This window comes from Bombus vosnesenskii, unplaced genomic scaffold (assembly GCF_011952255.1).
Source record: "Bombus vosnesenskii isolate JDL3184/JDL3185 unplaced genomic scaffold, Bvos_JDL3184-5_v1.1 scf7180000013302, whole genome shotgun sequence".
NCBI lineage: Eukaryota > Metazoa > Arthropoda > Insecta > Hymenoptera > Apidae > Bombus > Bombus vosnesenskii.
The window spans coordinates 421297-438470 of NW_022882951.1; the positions used below are offsets into that span (position 1 = coordinate 421297).

At 33.1% G+C, this 17174-nt stretch overlaps 4 protein-coding genes across 5 annotated transcripts; 2 read left to right on the forward strand and 2 right to left on the reverse strand.

Moving 5' to 3' along the window:
- Window positions 1-380: 380 nt before the first annotated feature.
- Window positions 381-1816, forward strand: LOC117234053 (neuralized-like protein 2). The gene is made up of 3 exons (XM_033494891.1): window positions 381-1207; window positions 1281-1604; window positions 1681-1816. Exons 1-3 carry the CDS (start codon window positions 859-861, stop codon window positions 1797-1799), a joined length of 792 nt encoding a protein of 263 aa, XP_033350782.1. The 5' UTR covers window positions 381-858; the 3' UTR covers window positions 1800-1816.
- A 536-nt stretch (window positions 1817-2352) lies between these two features.
- On the reverse strand, window positions 2353-5331 carry LOC117234200 (neuronal acetylcholine receptor subunit alpha-5-like; the record flags this gene model as incomplete). Its single annotated transcript, XM_033495187.1, has 7 exons — window positions 2353-2967; window positions 3126-3278; window positions 3358-3535; window positions 3747-3960; window positions 4383-4492; window positions 4585-4629; window positions 4897-5331. Coding segments are annotated over 7 exons (1497 nt in total), but the record flags the coding sequence as incomplete, so codon positions are not given.
- A 595-nt stretch (window positions 5332-5926) lies between these two features.
- On the reverse strand, window positions 5927-9223 carry LOC117234076 (neuronal acetylcholine receptor subunit alpha-3-like). Its single transcript, XM_033494945.1, has 7 exons — window positions 8997-9223; window positions 8250-8431; window positions 8088-8132; window positions 7899-8008; window positions 7335-7548; window positions 6584-6914; window positions 5927-6357 (listed from the first exon to the last, which is right to left on the reverse strand). The coding sequence occupies exons 1-7, from the start codon at window positions 9046-9048 to the stop codon at window positions 6002-6004; spliced, it is 1290 nt and encodes a 429-aa protein (XP_033350836.1). The 5' UTR covers window positions 9049-9223; the 3' UTR covers window positions 5927-6001.
- Window positions 9224-10064: 841 nt separating this feature from the next.
- On the forward strand, window positions 10065-15928 carry LOC117234074 (putative glycerol kinase 5). Of its 2 annotated transcripts, XM_033494942.1 has the most exons (13): window positions 10069-10160; window positions 10530-10597; window positions 12068-12161; window positions 12235-12338; window positions 12415-12574; window positions 13399-13513; window positions 13787-13980; window positions 14087-14213; window positions 14398-14502; window positions 14629-14723; window positions 14823-14986; window positions 15116-15249; window positions 15738-15928. In XM_033494942.1, the coding sequence occupies exons 4-13, from the start codon at window positions 12316-12318 to the stop codon at window positions 15890-15892; spliced, it is 1272 nt and encodes a 423-aa protein (XP_033350833.1). In that variant the 5' UTR covers window positions 10069-10160; window positions 10530-10597; window positions 12068-12161; window positions 12235-12315; the 3' UTR covers window positions 15893-15928. The 2 variants fall into 2 exon arrangements, with proteins under 2 accessions (XP_033350832.1, XP_033350833.1); XM_033494941.1 differs by lacking the exon at window positions 10530-10597 and having other exon boundaries at window positions 10065-10160; window positions 12235-12334.
- Window positions 15929-17174: the final 1246 nt, after the last annotated feature.

Here is a 17174-nt window from a genome sequence, read left to right on the forward strand (position 1 = left end):
ATGAAACATCGAATCTTTCATCTTTATAAATCGATATCGCAAATCGATTTTTGATTTGCTACGATCACTCGGAGTTAAATCTTGAGCGATATTAGAATGTGTTTGAAACATGTATTCGAAATACGCAAAACACCTATTTTCAAAATAAAGAATTATATGTAGTCGATTTTTTTATGTAACAAGAGAGAAAGATAAAAAATGTTTCAATTTATTATCTTATTAGTTTATTATTTTGTTCAATTACCTTATACAAAAATTTGTTTCACTTTCTGAAATAATAAAACTTCTTTTCCTACATAGCACGTGGTAAATGTCACGGTATATGTCATTCGTATAAAGTTTAATAAACTTCCATAATATCGAGGCATTTAAGACTGACAATACACTACTGTCAAGCACATATCCAATCAGCTGTTTCTGTTTCGTTTCTCGTAGTTATCCGTCAGATCGTTGTTGATCTTGTGCCTGTTTTCGTTCTCGTTCAAAAATTAACTTCGACATAGAAGTTGATTAGAACAACGAATTTTAATCAACATATATATAACGATAGTGCTGAATAAGAAAATCGTTTCAATGGAAGGATCGCCGAAATGAACGACTAACCTCACTTTTCAGCCGCTAGGTTCCTCGAGCAACCATGTAAATCATTGAAAACATTCCAATGTATCATTTAAGTCGATCGTACGGCGCGGATAGTTCATCCACGTTCTTTTCTGCGACATATCGGAACGATTTGAATTGTTCTCCTCGAAGTATTATCCTCAATGAGATTTCTCGTGGAATCAAGTTGCTGCAGTGCTCTCGAAAACTTGTAGTACGGGTGCTCGGTGTCGACGTTTGCACTAATTATAATATACTATGATGACCGAGAAATCCAGGAAAATAGTGACTAGATTTCACCCGACTCACGGGGAAAATATTATGTTGAGAGAGGACAACACTGTGGCATATCGTACTGCTAGTTTTGCAAACTCTCTGGCCTTCAGCGAAAAGCCACTACAACCAGGTGAAATATTCTTGGTGGAAATTGAGAAGACTGAAAGAGGATGGAGTGGACACATGAGACTGGGACTGACTCTTATAGATCCTGCTTCCATAAACAATAGTCTGCCACAGTTCGCTATGCCTAATCTTGCTAAGCTTGGTAATACATGGATATTTGCCATTACTAAAAGTCATACTATATGGGACAGTATTGAAGGATATGGTAGGGATTTGTAACTTGGTTTCATGTAGTTTAAATCTTTATTAACTAAGTTTTATGTTTATACATATTTAAGGTGAAGGAATACCATCTGGAGAGAAGAAATTAATCACAGATGGAGTAAATGTGCAAACTTCTCGAGGAGTTATCCCATTTAATTCCCTTAGACCAAATACAGTTGATTCTTCTCAGTATATTCTACCTACAGATGCTGGTAGTCGTATTGGAATTATGTATGTGCCACAAGCTGGTTCAGATAAAGCAGAAATGCATTTTATAATTAATGGTGAAGACCAAGGTGTATGTGGAAAAGACATACCATATAAGGCAGGTCCTTTACGTGCTGTAGTAGATGTATATGGTACCACAAAACAAGTCAGAATAGTTCAGCTATATGGTGGTATGTCCCTTTTGTTTCTTAGGTATATTATCTTTAGAGGAATTTCGTTTTCCTTAATAATTATATGTTTCAGCAGTATCTACTCTACAAAGTGCCTGCCGTGATGCTATACTACAGTATACTAAAAGGAATGCAGTTGATTTACTTCCACTTCCACGAGTTCTAAAAGATTATCTGTTGTACCAATCACAATGAAATTTCATCTTATCTCTCGACTGTATTTCCTCTACTCGTTTGTATAGCCATTTCAATACCCATATAATTTCTTTGACAATTCATTTTTTCTACAATTTGCAATGCATTTGTTGCATAAATCATACTTTCATTTATTCTAATTATTTTATCCTAGGACGGATGAATGAAACTTTGTAAAACAAATCTAGAATTGCTTTCATTCTTCTAATTAGCTGTTCTTTCACTTTTTTAAAGTGTATAATTTAACATCTATGTAATACGTGTACTTTGCGTGAATGCTAGGATGTAATATGTACATAATGTAAGAAGTTGTTGACAGAACACTGAATAAGTTCTGATAAGCGACGGAGTATCGCCTTTTCTAATTCTTGCATTTAGCACTTATTAGCGATTAAACTTTTACAAGTTTATGACTCTGCCATTCGCTAAAATTCACACATTTCATGCCGCATGTAAATCTATATAAAATATCATCTAAAGCAAATTTCACTCAGATTCATCGAGGTATATCATTCTTTTTCTATTGTTACAATTCATCGTACGTAAAAAGAACATTGTAAAATGAATTTGATCGCACTGTTAAGATTCGCAAAAATGGATCCGATGTTTTTCAAAATAAATGTATTTATTAAAAAAAAAAGAAAGGAAAAATCAAAGATTTTTTGTAACATCCAACCTTTTTCAATCTAGGGACTTGTGATCAAATAATTCAACGAACATTGTAATTGTATCAAGAATGCTTTACATTTTTTTAAACTGCTTTTAATGTACGTTATAATAAAAACGTCTGTTCACAAATTAAATTTTTAAAAGGAACTTGCGAATCTGCTTGTTGGTAAGAAAATAATTAGCAATATCACGTAAGTGAATAAAACGGTTAAGAAGGCAAGCCATCCAATCACAACCGAAGTGTACCTCCATGTCGATTCTTTTTTATTGGAAGATACTAAATTCGTATTGTCATCCACGTTCATTTCGATTGTAGCCGATACTTTCGGATCCAAAATGCTTAATAAAAATATCTGGCCTATTCTGCTTTTTAAAACCTTAACGGTGGTGACGGATATCCACGCAGGTGCTTCAGCGTTTATTTCATGCATATATCGCAGAATGCTGGTCAATATGAGTGAAAACGTGGCAAGTGCAAGAGATTTCTCATAGAATAGAACTAAAAAAAGAAAAAAATGCAATAATAATCTCCATCGATCAGAAGGATTCGTAAAATAAAAAAAATTTTAATTTTCTCTCATTTAAGATTTTTTCATTCCTAATCATCCCATCTATATTTCATTCGTTATTTTAAAAACAAAATAATTAAAGACTTACTTAATCGTGGAGGATGGGTCCCATTGAATGGAAGCTTCCACTGAAGATCCAACAAGCAGAATAAATGCAAAATGAAATTTAAATTCGATATTATCATACGTTCCGTGGACCTTGGCTCTAGCCACAGTACCATCAGTGTCATCATCATCAAGACTATACGTAAATGTAAAATAACTTTTTTTATCATATTGCACATCCATTTATCATAAAATGTTCATTATATTTTACAAACCTATAGCCGACGTCATATACGTTGTAGTATTCATAGAGGAATGTCTTCTTAAAAGAACGTGGTAAGATAATTGATCGGTTGTAAAACCTAAACCGTACTTGGATACTATTACACGTTCACTTTTAAAAAGATCCACCACTTCCCATTCCAAATTATCCTCGGTCGAATTCTCTGAAAACTGAGAATAATATAGAGCGTAAGAATTCTTAAATTTTCTTTAAAAAATTCGAATAATTGATCCATTAATTTACCAATGACATTAATATCTCATATTATCAATAAATTAAACAATCTAAAATTGGTCGTCTATAGTTTATAAAGAATTAGATTATTAACGAGAATTAACGATAATTAACGAGATCTTCGAGACATTGAAGTTTCATACATACATCGTTTAATGTGAAGGAACGTAAACTAATCTCGTTGCTCCCATGAGACCACGAGGCAATATGAATAGTACAATTCATCATATCATAAGGCCACCAAGTGTGATCAGATTCGCAAAATGTTGCGTATGTTGTCATTGGTACACAAAGTATCACACCATCGTGTTGTACTATGCACTCAGCTTGTGGCATCTCAACATCAACGCCCGTATCTGTTCTAAATGTCAAGATTAATGATAATAGTTAAATACTTAAATCTGATAAGCGAAAGTTTGAATGAATTGAAATGGGTTTAACAGGTGGACTCTCGAAATTCAGAAGCTAAAAATGATCGTTACAAAGATTGTTAATAAACGTTGAATTATGCGACGTGTATTTTTATTGATAATTAGACCGTAGATATTTGCATTTACATCTTTATCAATAACTAGACTGCGGGATGTTTTAACAACAATTAGACTGCGAATATGAATGTAATTAAAAAGATGACACTTAAGTAGAAAATTGCATTAGTTATTAAATATTGTAACAAGGGGTGCATACCTTGGATATCTTTCCACATTACGTACATTCTGTGCATTTTTGCATCTTGAAATTTCGCATAAATATATAAAAATTCTCAGTCTATTGATAACTTACGTGCTGTGCGTTACGATATCCGGAACCCAGATCTCGTAGCTTTTTACGTGAAGTGAAGTGATAGAATCAAATTGCGATTCGTCCCAAGTGAAATGAGAGTCTTTCCAAACCTATTATTCATTAGAAATATGAAAAATTTAAATTCCTTACATCTGTTATCTAATAAAAATCAAAAATACATCAGAATGATATTATTACTCACCAATCTTAGCCAAACATCGAATATAACGCTGTTGGTTATATCATTCTAACAAATAAAAACAAAGAAGGTAATATATCTAAATCTATAAATGTATTATACGTTGTTATTATAGTTATAAAGATTAAAATCCTTTCAGTTTTATTTATCCATAATTATGTAATTAATGTACATCTTATAAAAAATAAGCGTATAAGAAGAGTTGCTGTAACAATTATAAGAAATATTCAAGGAAATATGTACAAAGATCCTTATTGTGAAATTTTCCAGAGAAATAGGAAATCTCTTTATCTTCACATCAGAAAAATTACTTACAACTTCAAATTGTTGTATGTTTAATCCCAAGTTAATAATAGTGGCGTTGTTATAATGTTTTGTGGGCCTGATTTCCCTATCATAATCGCAAAATAAATAATCTTTCAGCCGCGTTAACGCAGAAGTGGTGGTGATGTCTTTGCACTGCATCGCGCAAATTCCCTGTTTATATGACAGAACGTTGAAGATCACAAATAAAACAGAAAACAAATTCTTCATGTTTAAACCGTGAGGGCACGAAACGAAATGACAGATCCACAACTGTACATCGATAGATCGAGAAGAGCAGTCGCACGCCCAGTGAAACGTTAAACCGAGAAGGTTGAAAACCGCCCCCTTTTCTTCCTTATCATTTAAACTTTTATCAATTTTAGAATTTTCAGTTGTAATATCAAATAAAATAGAACTAGATGATTTTTTATTCGAAAGATCGTTTCAATGAGACAATCGAGACTGAATATAAAATTGTTAGAAAAATCGTGACGTCTTACTGGCAGTGTGAAAAATATTGATCTTGAATTATACTTTTTGAAGTTTAAGGTGAAATTAGATTCATCTACAGTATGGTCAAGTATAAGCAGCTTCTTTTATAGTTGTAATTAATTATAAAATCTCGTTCGTATTCTATAATTATGCTTAACTATTTGTCACGGTGATATATTTAAAGATCTATATTTATACATTTCTATCAAAAGGCAATAAAAAGTATCAGTATCATTTATTATAAAGGCATCTATTAATAGTATCAGTCTGTGGCGATATCGATAAATAAAAATAGATTTATTAGAGGTCACTCAGATTAAAATTCAAAAAAATTTATGTACATAATTTATTTGATAGCTCTACACATTTACTACAGGTTACTCAGATTAAAATTCAAAAAAATCTATGTACGTAATTTATTTGATAGCTCTACAAATCTTCAATCGATTGTTGGAAAACACCATCCGTCAATAATTTAACATACTGAATAGAATGCGCACAAGGAGTAACCGAAACTCCCACAAATATAATAAGAAAAAGAGGCATCTCCATAAATGATCGTTTATTGACAATGAGAATCTACAATTGACTTTTGATGAAACGTAGAACAAGAAACGGTTTTTCATGTGGATGGTACAAGAGTGATCAGAATGATAATGTAGGTGAAAATGGTCACGAAGAAAGACAGCCATTCAATGATGGCAGCGAAATGTCTCCACGACGATTCCTTCGGTTCTCTTCCAGATTTTGGTAAGTCTGAATTATCCTCGCCTTCTCCGCCCAATATTCCCGTGGTAGACAATTTGGAATCGTCGTCGGTAAGAATAAGAAAACGCCCAGCTCTGTTACTCAAGATGAACGATGTGGTCGTAGAGATCCAATAGGGCATCTCGATACTCATTTCTTGCATTTTACGGAGTGCAGCGGTTAAAACTAAGGCGAACACGGCTAAAGCTAATGAATCTCGGTAGTACAGTACTGAAAGAACAAGTATTTGATCTGTTACGATTATTACGTTGATTACAAGATGAGTTGCCGGCAAGCAAAGAGCAGGATATCTACTTTGGCAGTCTAATAGAATATTTCAATGTGACGGACGTGGTAGAATGGTTGGATAAGATATTTGCATGAGTTATGCGAATGTAGAATGGAATTATGTTTCAGTAGTATTATATTTAGCTAGCATTATGTAACAAATACTTACATATATTTGGAGGATTGATACCATTGTGAGGTAGCTGCCAATGCAAATCGAACATACAAAGTATATGGCAGATTAAGTTCACACCGGCCACAGCCATTCTTTCCGTTGATCTCGAATCCAACCAAAGTACAGTTAACGTAAGTAACATCATCGCTATAGCAGGTGTGATATACGTAGTATGCATTACACCATAATGCCGACTTATAGCGAACTCATAAACGATCATCGGATAAGTATCGTTTGGACAGCATTTATATTTCCTTAATACTTTGTACGCGTTTAATACTTTGAAATCCCACTCGGTATTATTCGCGAACCCATCCATTTGGAACTATCAAATCACGTAAGATTAAATATTAACGTCATAGATATTAACCCTTCATAGACATAGAACAAACTGGGACGTCTGCGTCCCACGTCCAATTCTTTTATTATTCTAAGCTTTTAAAAATTCTGGAATATTTATTGAAGCTTGTACTATGTTACACAATCGGTTTTCAAGTAAAATAATTAAAATGTTTCCCGGGACAATTAAAGATTCGCTTGGAAGAAATTCACAAATGAAATTTCACTCGGTGTACGAGCGACTTAGGTTGCCTACGAAGAATTAATATCAATTATTTAAGATATCATAAATTTTCTCGAATTTCACTCAAGGAGTCTATCAAAATTCTATTGCCTTATTTCGCTAGCTTTAGAATTTCGAAAATATTTATGAAAATTGGAACTATTTCAACTCAATACCAATTACCGCTTTCTTGTCTAGATTAAAATTCACTTCCTCCCCCGAATGAGACCACGAACCAAAATTAATTCGACACCGATGCGTGTCGTAGGGCCATGAAGCAAAGTCTGTGGCGCATTTAGCAACGTGCATCACCGATGGTACACAGCTAACCGATCCTGTGTTGAAGACCAAACATGTCGTCGGTGGTATACCGGTCTGGTCGAACATCATATCACCACTGTATAAAAGAAATGAAATATTTAATGATTAACAGACCGGTACAGATAGATACCTACAAACGATAACCTTACATATATTTATATCTTTTATTTCGATCAAAAGGAAATTAAGTTCAAGAAAAATTAATATTCTAGCGCTTCTAATGCTTATAATTGAAATATCGATGATTTTTCAAAATCGGAGAGCACAAGATGAGTGGAAGATTCTATTTTAATAAAAGGACCAATCTTGATTTCGTATTCCAATTAAAATTCATATTTTCGATGTCAATTCCTATTATTCTAAGATTTTTGAGAATGCTTGAGAATATTTTTTGAGAAATGTAATGACGATCATTCTGTTGCTTACGAATTATAAACGGAAATATCAGGAATCCAAATGCTATCGCTTCGTACGTGAATAAAATTGATTCCATCAAAGTCACTGGGCTTCCAAGACAGATGAGCGTCGTTCCAAACCTACAAAGAAAAGTGCTTGAATTCTTCTATGAGAAATACAATAAATAAGTAAGTAAATTAAAGAATAAACGTCACTTACGAGCGTCATCCAACTGTGCAGTGTCATTCTGCCATTCCAATCATCCTAAAGACCGATTCCAGCAAATAATAACACAGACGTACAATAAGATCGAGATCTTTAGATTGTGAACAATTTAAATAATTTTGAAAAAATATATTTTGTATTTTAATCGACGCTTACGAAATCCAGGATTTTTGGTAGTAGTTGCATGGTGACGTTGTTGGCAACTTGATGAGACAGAGTCGGTCGAATACTGCTATCATATTCACAGAATAGGAACCTCTTCAACCTCAACATTGGCGGGACGGTGTCATGACTTTTGCAATTGTATGCAAGTTCGACATCCTCGATGAAAGCAATTGCTGAGACAGTATTTGGAATCGAAATGAAACTTTTTGAATGGCAGAACTCTGAAGTAGTAGAGTTGTAATAATAAGATCCTCATAAACCTCACGGACAATAAAAAAAGTAACAAGGAGTAATTATAATATTAAAATAATAATTTGACGAATTTTGTTAATATCAACAGAGAACGAAAATTAAATTTACAAATTACTTAATAGTGGATCTTTCGACGATTTAGTTACCACTAAAAACATCCATACATTACGTAAAACTGAATTTTTAAAATGATCGTGGCTGTTATTATTAAAGCATGAAGCTTATTATCATCTTAAACGATGGGCTTTTGTATCTTTTTGAAAGATTTAGAATTCGAACTAAATATAATATGTTCCTTCATAGCACTAAAGTTGTTAACATTTATTTTTAAACAGAATGATAGTAAAACACCGGATAGAAAAATTCTGACTATTATTCTAGAATAATATCAAGAAAAATCATAGACAGAACACAATTTTTATAATTTTTTATTTCCTGTCTTAAGTTAAAAGAGAGAGGTGACAGCGATAATCGATGACACTTTACCCGAATTATAGCCAAGAAGAAGGAAGCATCCAAGCACCGTTTGTATTCTCATTTTGATTGAAATGAGCCAACAGCCATCAGTCGACTGAACGATTTCTCGTTCGTGGCAGAACGATTATCAGACGCCCCGTGAAATTCGAAGCTACAGATACGCGAGACGCCCCCAGGGTGGTTCAATACTTTTCAAATATTTTCAGATAGAGTAATAATAACGAGAGAATTCACTATACACAAGCAGTCTGACTAGCCGACAGAATTTTCGATGAGTTTATTCAACCGTGTTCCAGAAGAGTTATCGTTTTCATTGTGCGATGATTCGAAGCATAATTTCTAAAATACTTTCGCCATCAATCACATCACACTCGCATTGTATAGGATTAAATTCACTTCTCCTGATCATATTATCCATTAAACAAATAATAACTCCTCTTATCAAATCAAATATTTCGAAAGTCTTTCTATTTCAAAAAGACAAAATTCCATTTAACAAACGATAAAGTAACACATTCTATTAAAACAAAGACTCGGTTCATCCATGTACATGTAGTCTGTTAACTATGCATCATATCCATTCAATGTACAAAATTGTACAACATATAATATACCTTTATTTGAAAGATAAAGAGAAAAACACGAGCAACTTCGTATATTTCAATATATTTTAAAGAGTACAAATGTACTATATAGAGAACATTTTAACCATGGAAAACAGTATAACAAACATATTAATACTACGGTAGAAATCTCTATAATAGCCTTCATAACAAAAAGGTTAATATCCTAGTCGCGATATCCGGCGGAACAAGTTCCCTCATTGTTGGAATGAGTTCATCGCTACAGTTTCTCCCGTACGTGCTTACAATACCGATAAAGTAGCTATTTGGACATGCGTAGTACTACGTTTTCTTTTATATACAACCTACACGCGCTGAACACCAGTCTGCCGCGCGTCTTCGTGCGACCGGACAGTAGTTGTGTAAATATATTTTTCCTCTGGCCATCGAAATCAATTGGAACAATACGTGAACGAATCGAGTGAAGGATCAGAATCGAATTGCTGGGAAAAATATGAAATACATCGGGGCACTCGACGTGGGCACTACTACCGTGCGTTTTCATATAATCGACGAAGAAGCGAACACGATTGCTTCCTCAGCGGAGAAGGTTCGTTATGTTTATTATCAGCTTTCGCTTAAGATCAACGAAGAGATATAGATCTGCTGACAACGTTCATAGTTTTCGATTTCTAACAAGCGAAATTTATAACAGTTTGTTAGAAGATTTATTTCAGAGCGTGATAAATAATCAAGCGAGTATGGTAGATTTTGATGATTGGAAGAATTATTTGGAGGATCTTAGACTTTTTTGAACCTCTTCGTTCGATTCACGTAATTCAGTGTCGTTGCTTATCTTGTATTAGCAAGTTTCTTATTTTCTAACTGGGACAGGTATTCTAGAGCGAACCTTAAGTCTTAAATTACAAATTCAAGTTGAAAAGTCAGAAATACACAGAAATGTTGAACTAACTTTCAGGTCAATATGCAACTATATGGATGAATCGATAGCGGTAGATTATACAGGAGTGTCTTATTCTCACACATGTAAGAAACTGTTTAAAATATTAATAATTCGTGTACACGTGTACATGCTTGCAATAAGCATTCATACATTGATAATATGTGCATAAACGGAGCATACATTTTTTACTGTTGGTGTTACGATGTGTTATCACGTAACAGCTTCTTTTACATAAGATAAAGCATTTTATATCTAAAGACTGTTTCTTGACTATCCAAGCTAATGGAAGAGGTAATAACCTTATCAATCTCTCGATTACGTATCACTGACAAAAAAAAAAAAAAAAAAAGCTATTGAGTGATATAACCGAATCGATTAATTAAAATTTTAAAATATTTCCAGAATACACAATATATTAGTTACACGTAACAGCGATTCGGAAGAACAATGTCTCAATCATAGCAACAACTGTATAATTATATCCTCCGTTGGAAAGAAACACTTGTCATAATAACACGAATAATTCTATTTATATCATAGTATGTTATAATTACTTATCTATCATCTTTAAATCGCTATCATCAATACGAAAGAAGATATTCAACTAAAAATAGTCCATCGCATTTAAATAGCAGATAGAATATTATAATATTGAGATATGAATGGTAATTGTAAAGGAACGATTTAAACATTTTAAATAAACAAATAAAGAAAAAAAATGTATAAAAATATGTGAAAGTAATATGTTACAAATAGAGAAATTCTTCTAGCTTAGAAGATTACAAATCGGAAGATGTTACATAAATAATACAAAGAATTACTAATGACCTTCTCACTTTGATCTCTGCTTACGTAGTAATATAAATCGAATAAATTTTCCCATGTTATTTTTCTATTCAGAATTTATCATGACGGTAATTCTCTCTTACTTTTAACGAAATTGTCGTTCATCGTTTAAATGGATGAAACGGTTTTGACGGTATTACATTCTGTCTACATTTGCTTTCTTGTCGCAGACGAGTCGTGACAATGTGATATCAACAATGGAAGATCCTGATGATTTAACGATATCACACGTCCTTAGATGCGTTATTAATTACATTATGACAATATTGTATTTGTCGCTGGCAACTGCTTTTTGAAAAGATAACGTGTCAGTAAATGTGTGTTGGCATTACTTTGTCGTTATTTACCAGCTTTTACCCGCGACAAAATATATTAAATTATAAAAAGATTCGATTTCAGAACAAACACGACGTAAACAATAACCATCGTTGCTTGATCTCTACAAATAATCTGCATATAACATTTTTATTCAAAATATTCAAATTTCTATTATCCGAGCTAGTATAGGGTACAGTTTCAGTTATATAAACACATATTCTTATAAGGGACATATTAATATATGAAAGTCACAGGTGGAAAATATGCTAATTCAGTCGTGAATAAAATTTACAAGATTCATTTAATTAGTGACATACAAAGGCGAACGAACTTATTACGCGATCCAACGCAACTAAAACGTCTCATTTCTTTATTCTTTTAAATACCAGGTACAACTTTTATATCCAAAGCCAGGCTTCGTAGAAATAGATCCAGACAAGCTATGGACGATCATCGTGGACGTAATAAAGAACACTTTAAAAGGTAAGCTCTAGTGATCGAATAGAACATTGTAGTATCGAAGAATCGAAATTATTTTTTTCTTTTATTGCTCTAGAGGCCAAAGTGGACCCGGAATCGATCGTTGGTATCGGTATTTCCACGCAACGAGGTAGCTTTACGACATGGAACTCGAAAGATGGAAAACATTATCACAAGCCAGTATAACCAACCATTCATTATGCATTTCTGTAGTTTTTTTTTTATAAATGTTCGAACGTTTTATTTTACGTTTCAGCTTTATCACGTGGAAAGATTTACGTGCTGACAGCATAGTGAAGCAATGGAACTCGTCGTTGACGATAAGAGGATTGCGAATAGGATCGTACATTTTGCACAAGATTCTGGGCGAAGAACGATTCTTGTTGATGAGTGTTTTTAAATTCCTGAATACACAGGTTCTTGTCTCCTTTAAATTTTCACAAAATTACGTGCCTTCTTTGCATCTTGACATTATTCTTTTCATAATAGTTTAGAAAAAGAAAATTTTGTCTGCTTCCGAATGGAACCTGAAGTACGAATTCTGAATGAAAGATGAAAAATGAGAATTGTAATCACTTCGTTTTCAACGATTGATCTACTATTTTCATTTTCGGTAATTATGCTCAAAAGCGAGCCTCATCTCCGATGATCTTGACCTTGAGATATATTGTAAAAGGGAAAGATTCTGAGCAACGTGCACTCCCCATCTCCCATGAAATCTAATCCAACTTACCACTATTATCGCAATACTACACAAATGCAATTTCATCTTTAACCGCCATATAGTTTGAAGTAAATTTAATCTAACAATACAATCTAACCGTTTTCTTTTTCTCGTAATTTTTAAAACAAGATCGTCCCACACCTGGGACAAAGTGCATGTTGCTCAGGACCCTCCCCTTTACGATATATTCGAAATTCAACACAATGGGAGTTGAAGCCTCTTCTTATGCATAATTGTCTCATTTTCAATCGATTTTGAATCCTGCTGATCACTTAAATCTGAGTTAGTCTTCTGTAATCGAAATTTTGTTTGCTTATTGAAAAGAAATGTTATAACTGTGTATGTACATTGCTATTTTTCACTCTGTTATGAATGAAAGATTATCCTAATATAATGATAGAATACAATAGTATAGAGTGATAGGAAATAAAATAATATTCAGAACACGTAGACGGTTATGAAATTTTGATTTACATATCGTTTATTTTTTGCTACTTGTTTTGCGATGCAACTTAGATAACTCTAAGGTTATTGTGGGCTCTGCAAAACGTGCCAGGTTTGCAGGAGGCGGCGAACGACGGAAACGCCTTATTTGGAAGCATTGATTGTTGGCTTTTGTATAAACTTACGGGTATTCATTTCAACATTATATTTTAAAAGCATATATTTATTTTAAACGAGTAAAAACAGTTCATTTTATTATTTATTTAGAACGTCCAAGACAATTCAGTTTACCAAGACTTTGTTTCAATTTAATTATTAACTATACTTGTTTCAACTTTTAATATCGTCACACCAAGACGTATTATCTTAAAATGATGAAATAAAAAGAGAATCGATGAGAATAAGTAACTTTCTTATTTATATGTAGTAGCATCTTTGAAATAATGTATTTTTTCTATAGGAAAACACGTGACAGACGTTTCGAGCGCAGCAGCAACTGGACTTTTCGATCCATTTCTTATGACTTGGTCTGACCTAATGATGAGACTTCTGGGAATCCCATGTAATATGTTTCCGGAAGTAGTTGATACCAGTAGGAATTTTGGCGTTATCCCAAAGGACATATTTGGTGTTGAAATTCCTATATTTTGCTCAGTAAGTTGTACAACTTTATTTTAAAACTTGAAACGGCCGAACAATTCTCAATATCAGATATTTTGTTTATAATAATGTAATTTTTTAACAATGTAATTTGAAACAGATGGCAGATCAATCGGCCTCGCTGTTTGGTACCGGATGCATGCAGCCTGGAGATTTGAAAATTACTCTGGGAACTGGGACCTTTATGAATGTGAACTCAGGAAGAAAATTACATGCTTCGGTCGCAGGTGATTTTTCCATTAGAATAAATAATTGTTTTATTTATTTCTAGCGGAATAATATCGTTAAAAGTCGCAGAACACAAACAGAGATTATCCTGCAGTCATGTTTCTAGAAAAAGAATAGACAATTTAAGTATTAGTAAATTTAAAAGACAAATGGAATCATGATTTTTAATCTTTTTCTCAATAGGTTTGTATCCTGTGGTCGGATGGCAGATAGGCGATGAATTAGTATACATGATAGAAGGTGCATGGAACGACACTGGAACTATTGTCGAATGGGCCAAAAATATAGGTAATTTCTCTTAACGAAATTTTCGAGTACATCCACACTGTCATTCGCAAGTAATATGATTTGAAGTAATACGATCTAAATTGTTTAACAAATCGTTGGAATTTTAAAGAATTTAGTTCGTTTCAGGTATAATCGACGATCTTGCTGAAACAGCGAAAATTGCAAACTCAGTAAACGACTCCGATGGAGTATATTTTATTCCCGCATTTAGCGGTTTACACGTAAGTTCGATGCTTTAAAAATCATGTTCATAAAAATTAACAAGTTTTAATTCGATGAAATCGATTGGATTAAGAAAATTCCTTACAATTTATTTACAGATTCCAATAAATGATTACACAGCAGCAGCAGGTTTTATAGGCATAAAACCTACTACAAATAAAAGTCACATTATTCGATCGTTGTTAGAAAGCATCGTTTTCGGAATAATGCAACTTTTCTACGTACTAGGCGAAGAAACTAACTTCACTCATCAGAAAATACGGTTAGCAACGAATTCCTTATGAAAATCACGTTAGACATCAAAAGAATATCCAAAAAATTTGAAATATACACTAACAATACTTCCTATTATTGTGTTAATTTTAATTCTGCTTTGCTATTCTTGTCATAGGATCGATGGTGGAGTGTCAGCAAACGATTTTGTGTTGCAATTATTAGCCGACCTAACAGGTCTTGACGTGGAACGAGGGACAACCACGGAGATGTCTATTTTAGGAGTGGCATTTCTCGCTGGTTTACAATGCGGTATGTAAATTGCTAGACCGCATTGAACTCTCTACAACTAGAATCCTTGTATCATAAATAGCCACAACAATAACTTGAAATGGTCTACCATGTTCGACTTGTATTTTTCATTATTCTGTTCCTCATTCTTACACAAATTTAACCCAAACTATTGTGATCACATATGTTAGTATCGTGGTCACATCGGTTAGAAACTGAGCCATAAATTAAATTGTATCTGTTTGAAAGGGACATTATAAACGTAGTATTATACGATGCAAAATCTAGCACAACATGCCTTTTATTCTACTTTCGCACCGTACAATAATGGAGAAAGTTCGAAACAGTGCGCTTATTTAATCGCACTTTCTCGCGTAATACAAAATGTAGAGAGGCTAATAACGTGAAACTATATTATTTCTTTCCTCTCCTACGTTCTCTGATAACCCTTCTGCTTTCCATTTTAATTATATTAACTTTAATTATACTTTAATTATTCGCTTATTTAGGCGTATGGAAGAACAGAGAGGATGTAGAAAAACTTCGAAAAACAGCAAGGATATTCCATCCAAATAAAGAGAACATGATTCGTTATCAACCGATAATTGCTCAATGGAAACAAGCTCTCGAAAGATTCGGCCGATGGTATTCTCGAGATTCGTAATTGATATTAAGTACATAACAAACGAAAAAGAAAACGTTGTACGAGTGAAGAATACATTAAGAAATGCGATATCCTGTGAGAGCAAAAATTTATTAATAATATACTTGCATATTGATATTTGTGTACTGTTGTAATAAAACTTGTATTTTTATTAAAAAAAAGCAATATAATATTCCTTTAAATCCACAAGAAAATAATCACGGTTCTAAAAAATAAATATATCCCTGTTCGATTACACATTCTATTCGTAACAAATATTTTAGTGAAACAATTCATTATTATTTAAAAAATTAAAAATTTCCTATATATCCATACCTAATTGGAAATAGTATTGAATTGTCATATCTACATATATACTTAACAAAAATTGCAGTTACGCGCTTGATGAAAATGGTACGAAAATTCTCGGCATACTTCTATATTTTACTTCTGTGCGCCTTTATTTTAAAATTAGTAGATACACGTTCGACAAAAGTTGCTCGTATCGTATTAACAAAAAAGACAGGAGAAACGTTTAAATCATTAATTTGGTTCGAGAAAAGTCGGGCCGATCGAACGAAGGTCAAAGGTAATATGCCTGACATTGAGGATGGGTGGTCCTGAACGCATAAGAAAATTATATATTAGTCTGCGAAGCGAAGACATTTTGTACTGATATTTGTGTGATTTTTCATGGAAACTTCACCTGTGATATTAAAGATTTCCATTGCGTTAAATACACTTTCACATTCTGGTTAAATTTTTATTTTTCTGACACGACCCACTTGTCCATGTGTTTCATGAAAATACGAAATTACCAAATTGAAGATTCGTAAGAGTTTCAAATAAGATATAACTTGATCTGAAAATTAATGCTGATTCAAAATCTAATTCGAGTAGTCGAGGAATAAGAATTTATCTTACAGAAATATGCCCGAATCATTTTTAAAGATATACTTTTTCCTCTACATTTTGATCGATTCGATAGTTTTTATCGTAAAGCAGCTTGAAATAAATCAACATTGATGTTTTTAGAAAGTTGAATAAACCAGTTTTCTAATATTATTATACAATTATGGCGGAGATTGCGTGATAGACTTTCCCGATTACGTTTACCTCATACAAGTTTGTCCGCACAGGATACATCTGCATCCGTAGAGAAAGTGCCAAAGAAAGTGAACCGAGAAGTCACATTTCACGAACGATCTAGGAAAGTAGGAAATAAAAGCGTGCAACTCAGTGGAAGAAAGACAATCTCTAATTTAAAGATTGAGCTGGAGAAATTGCGTCGCATTAATTTATT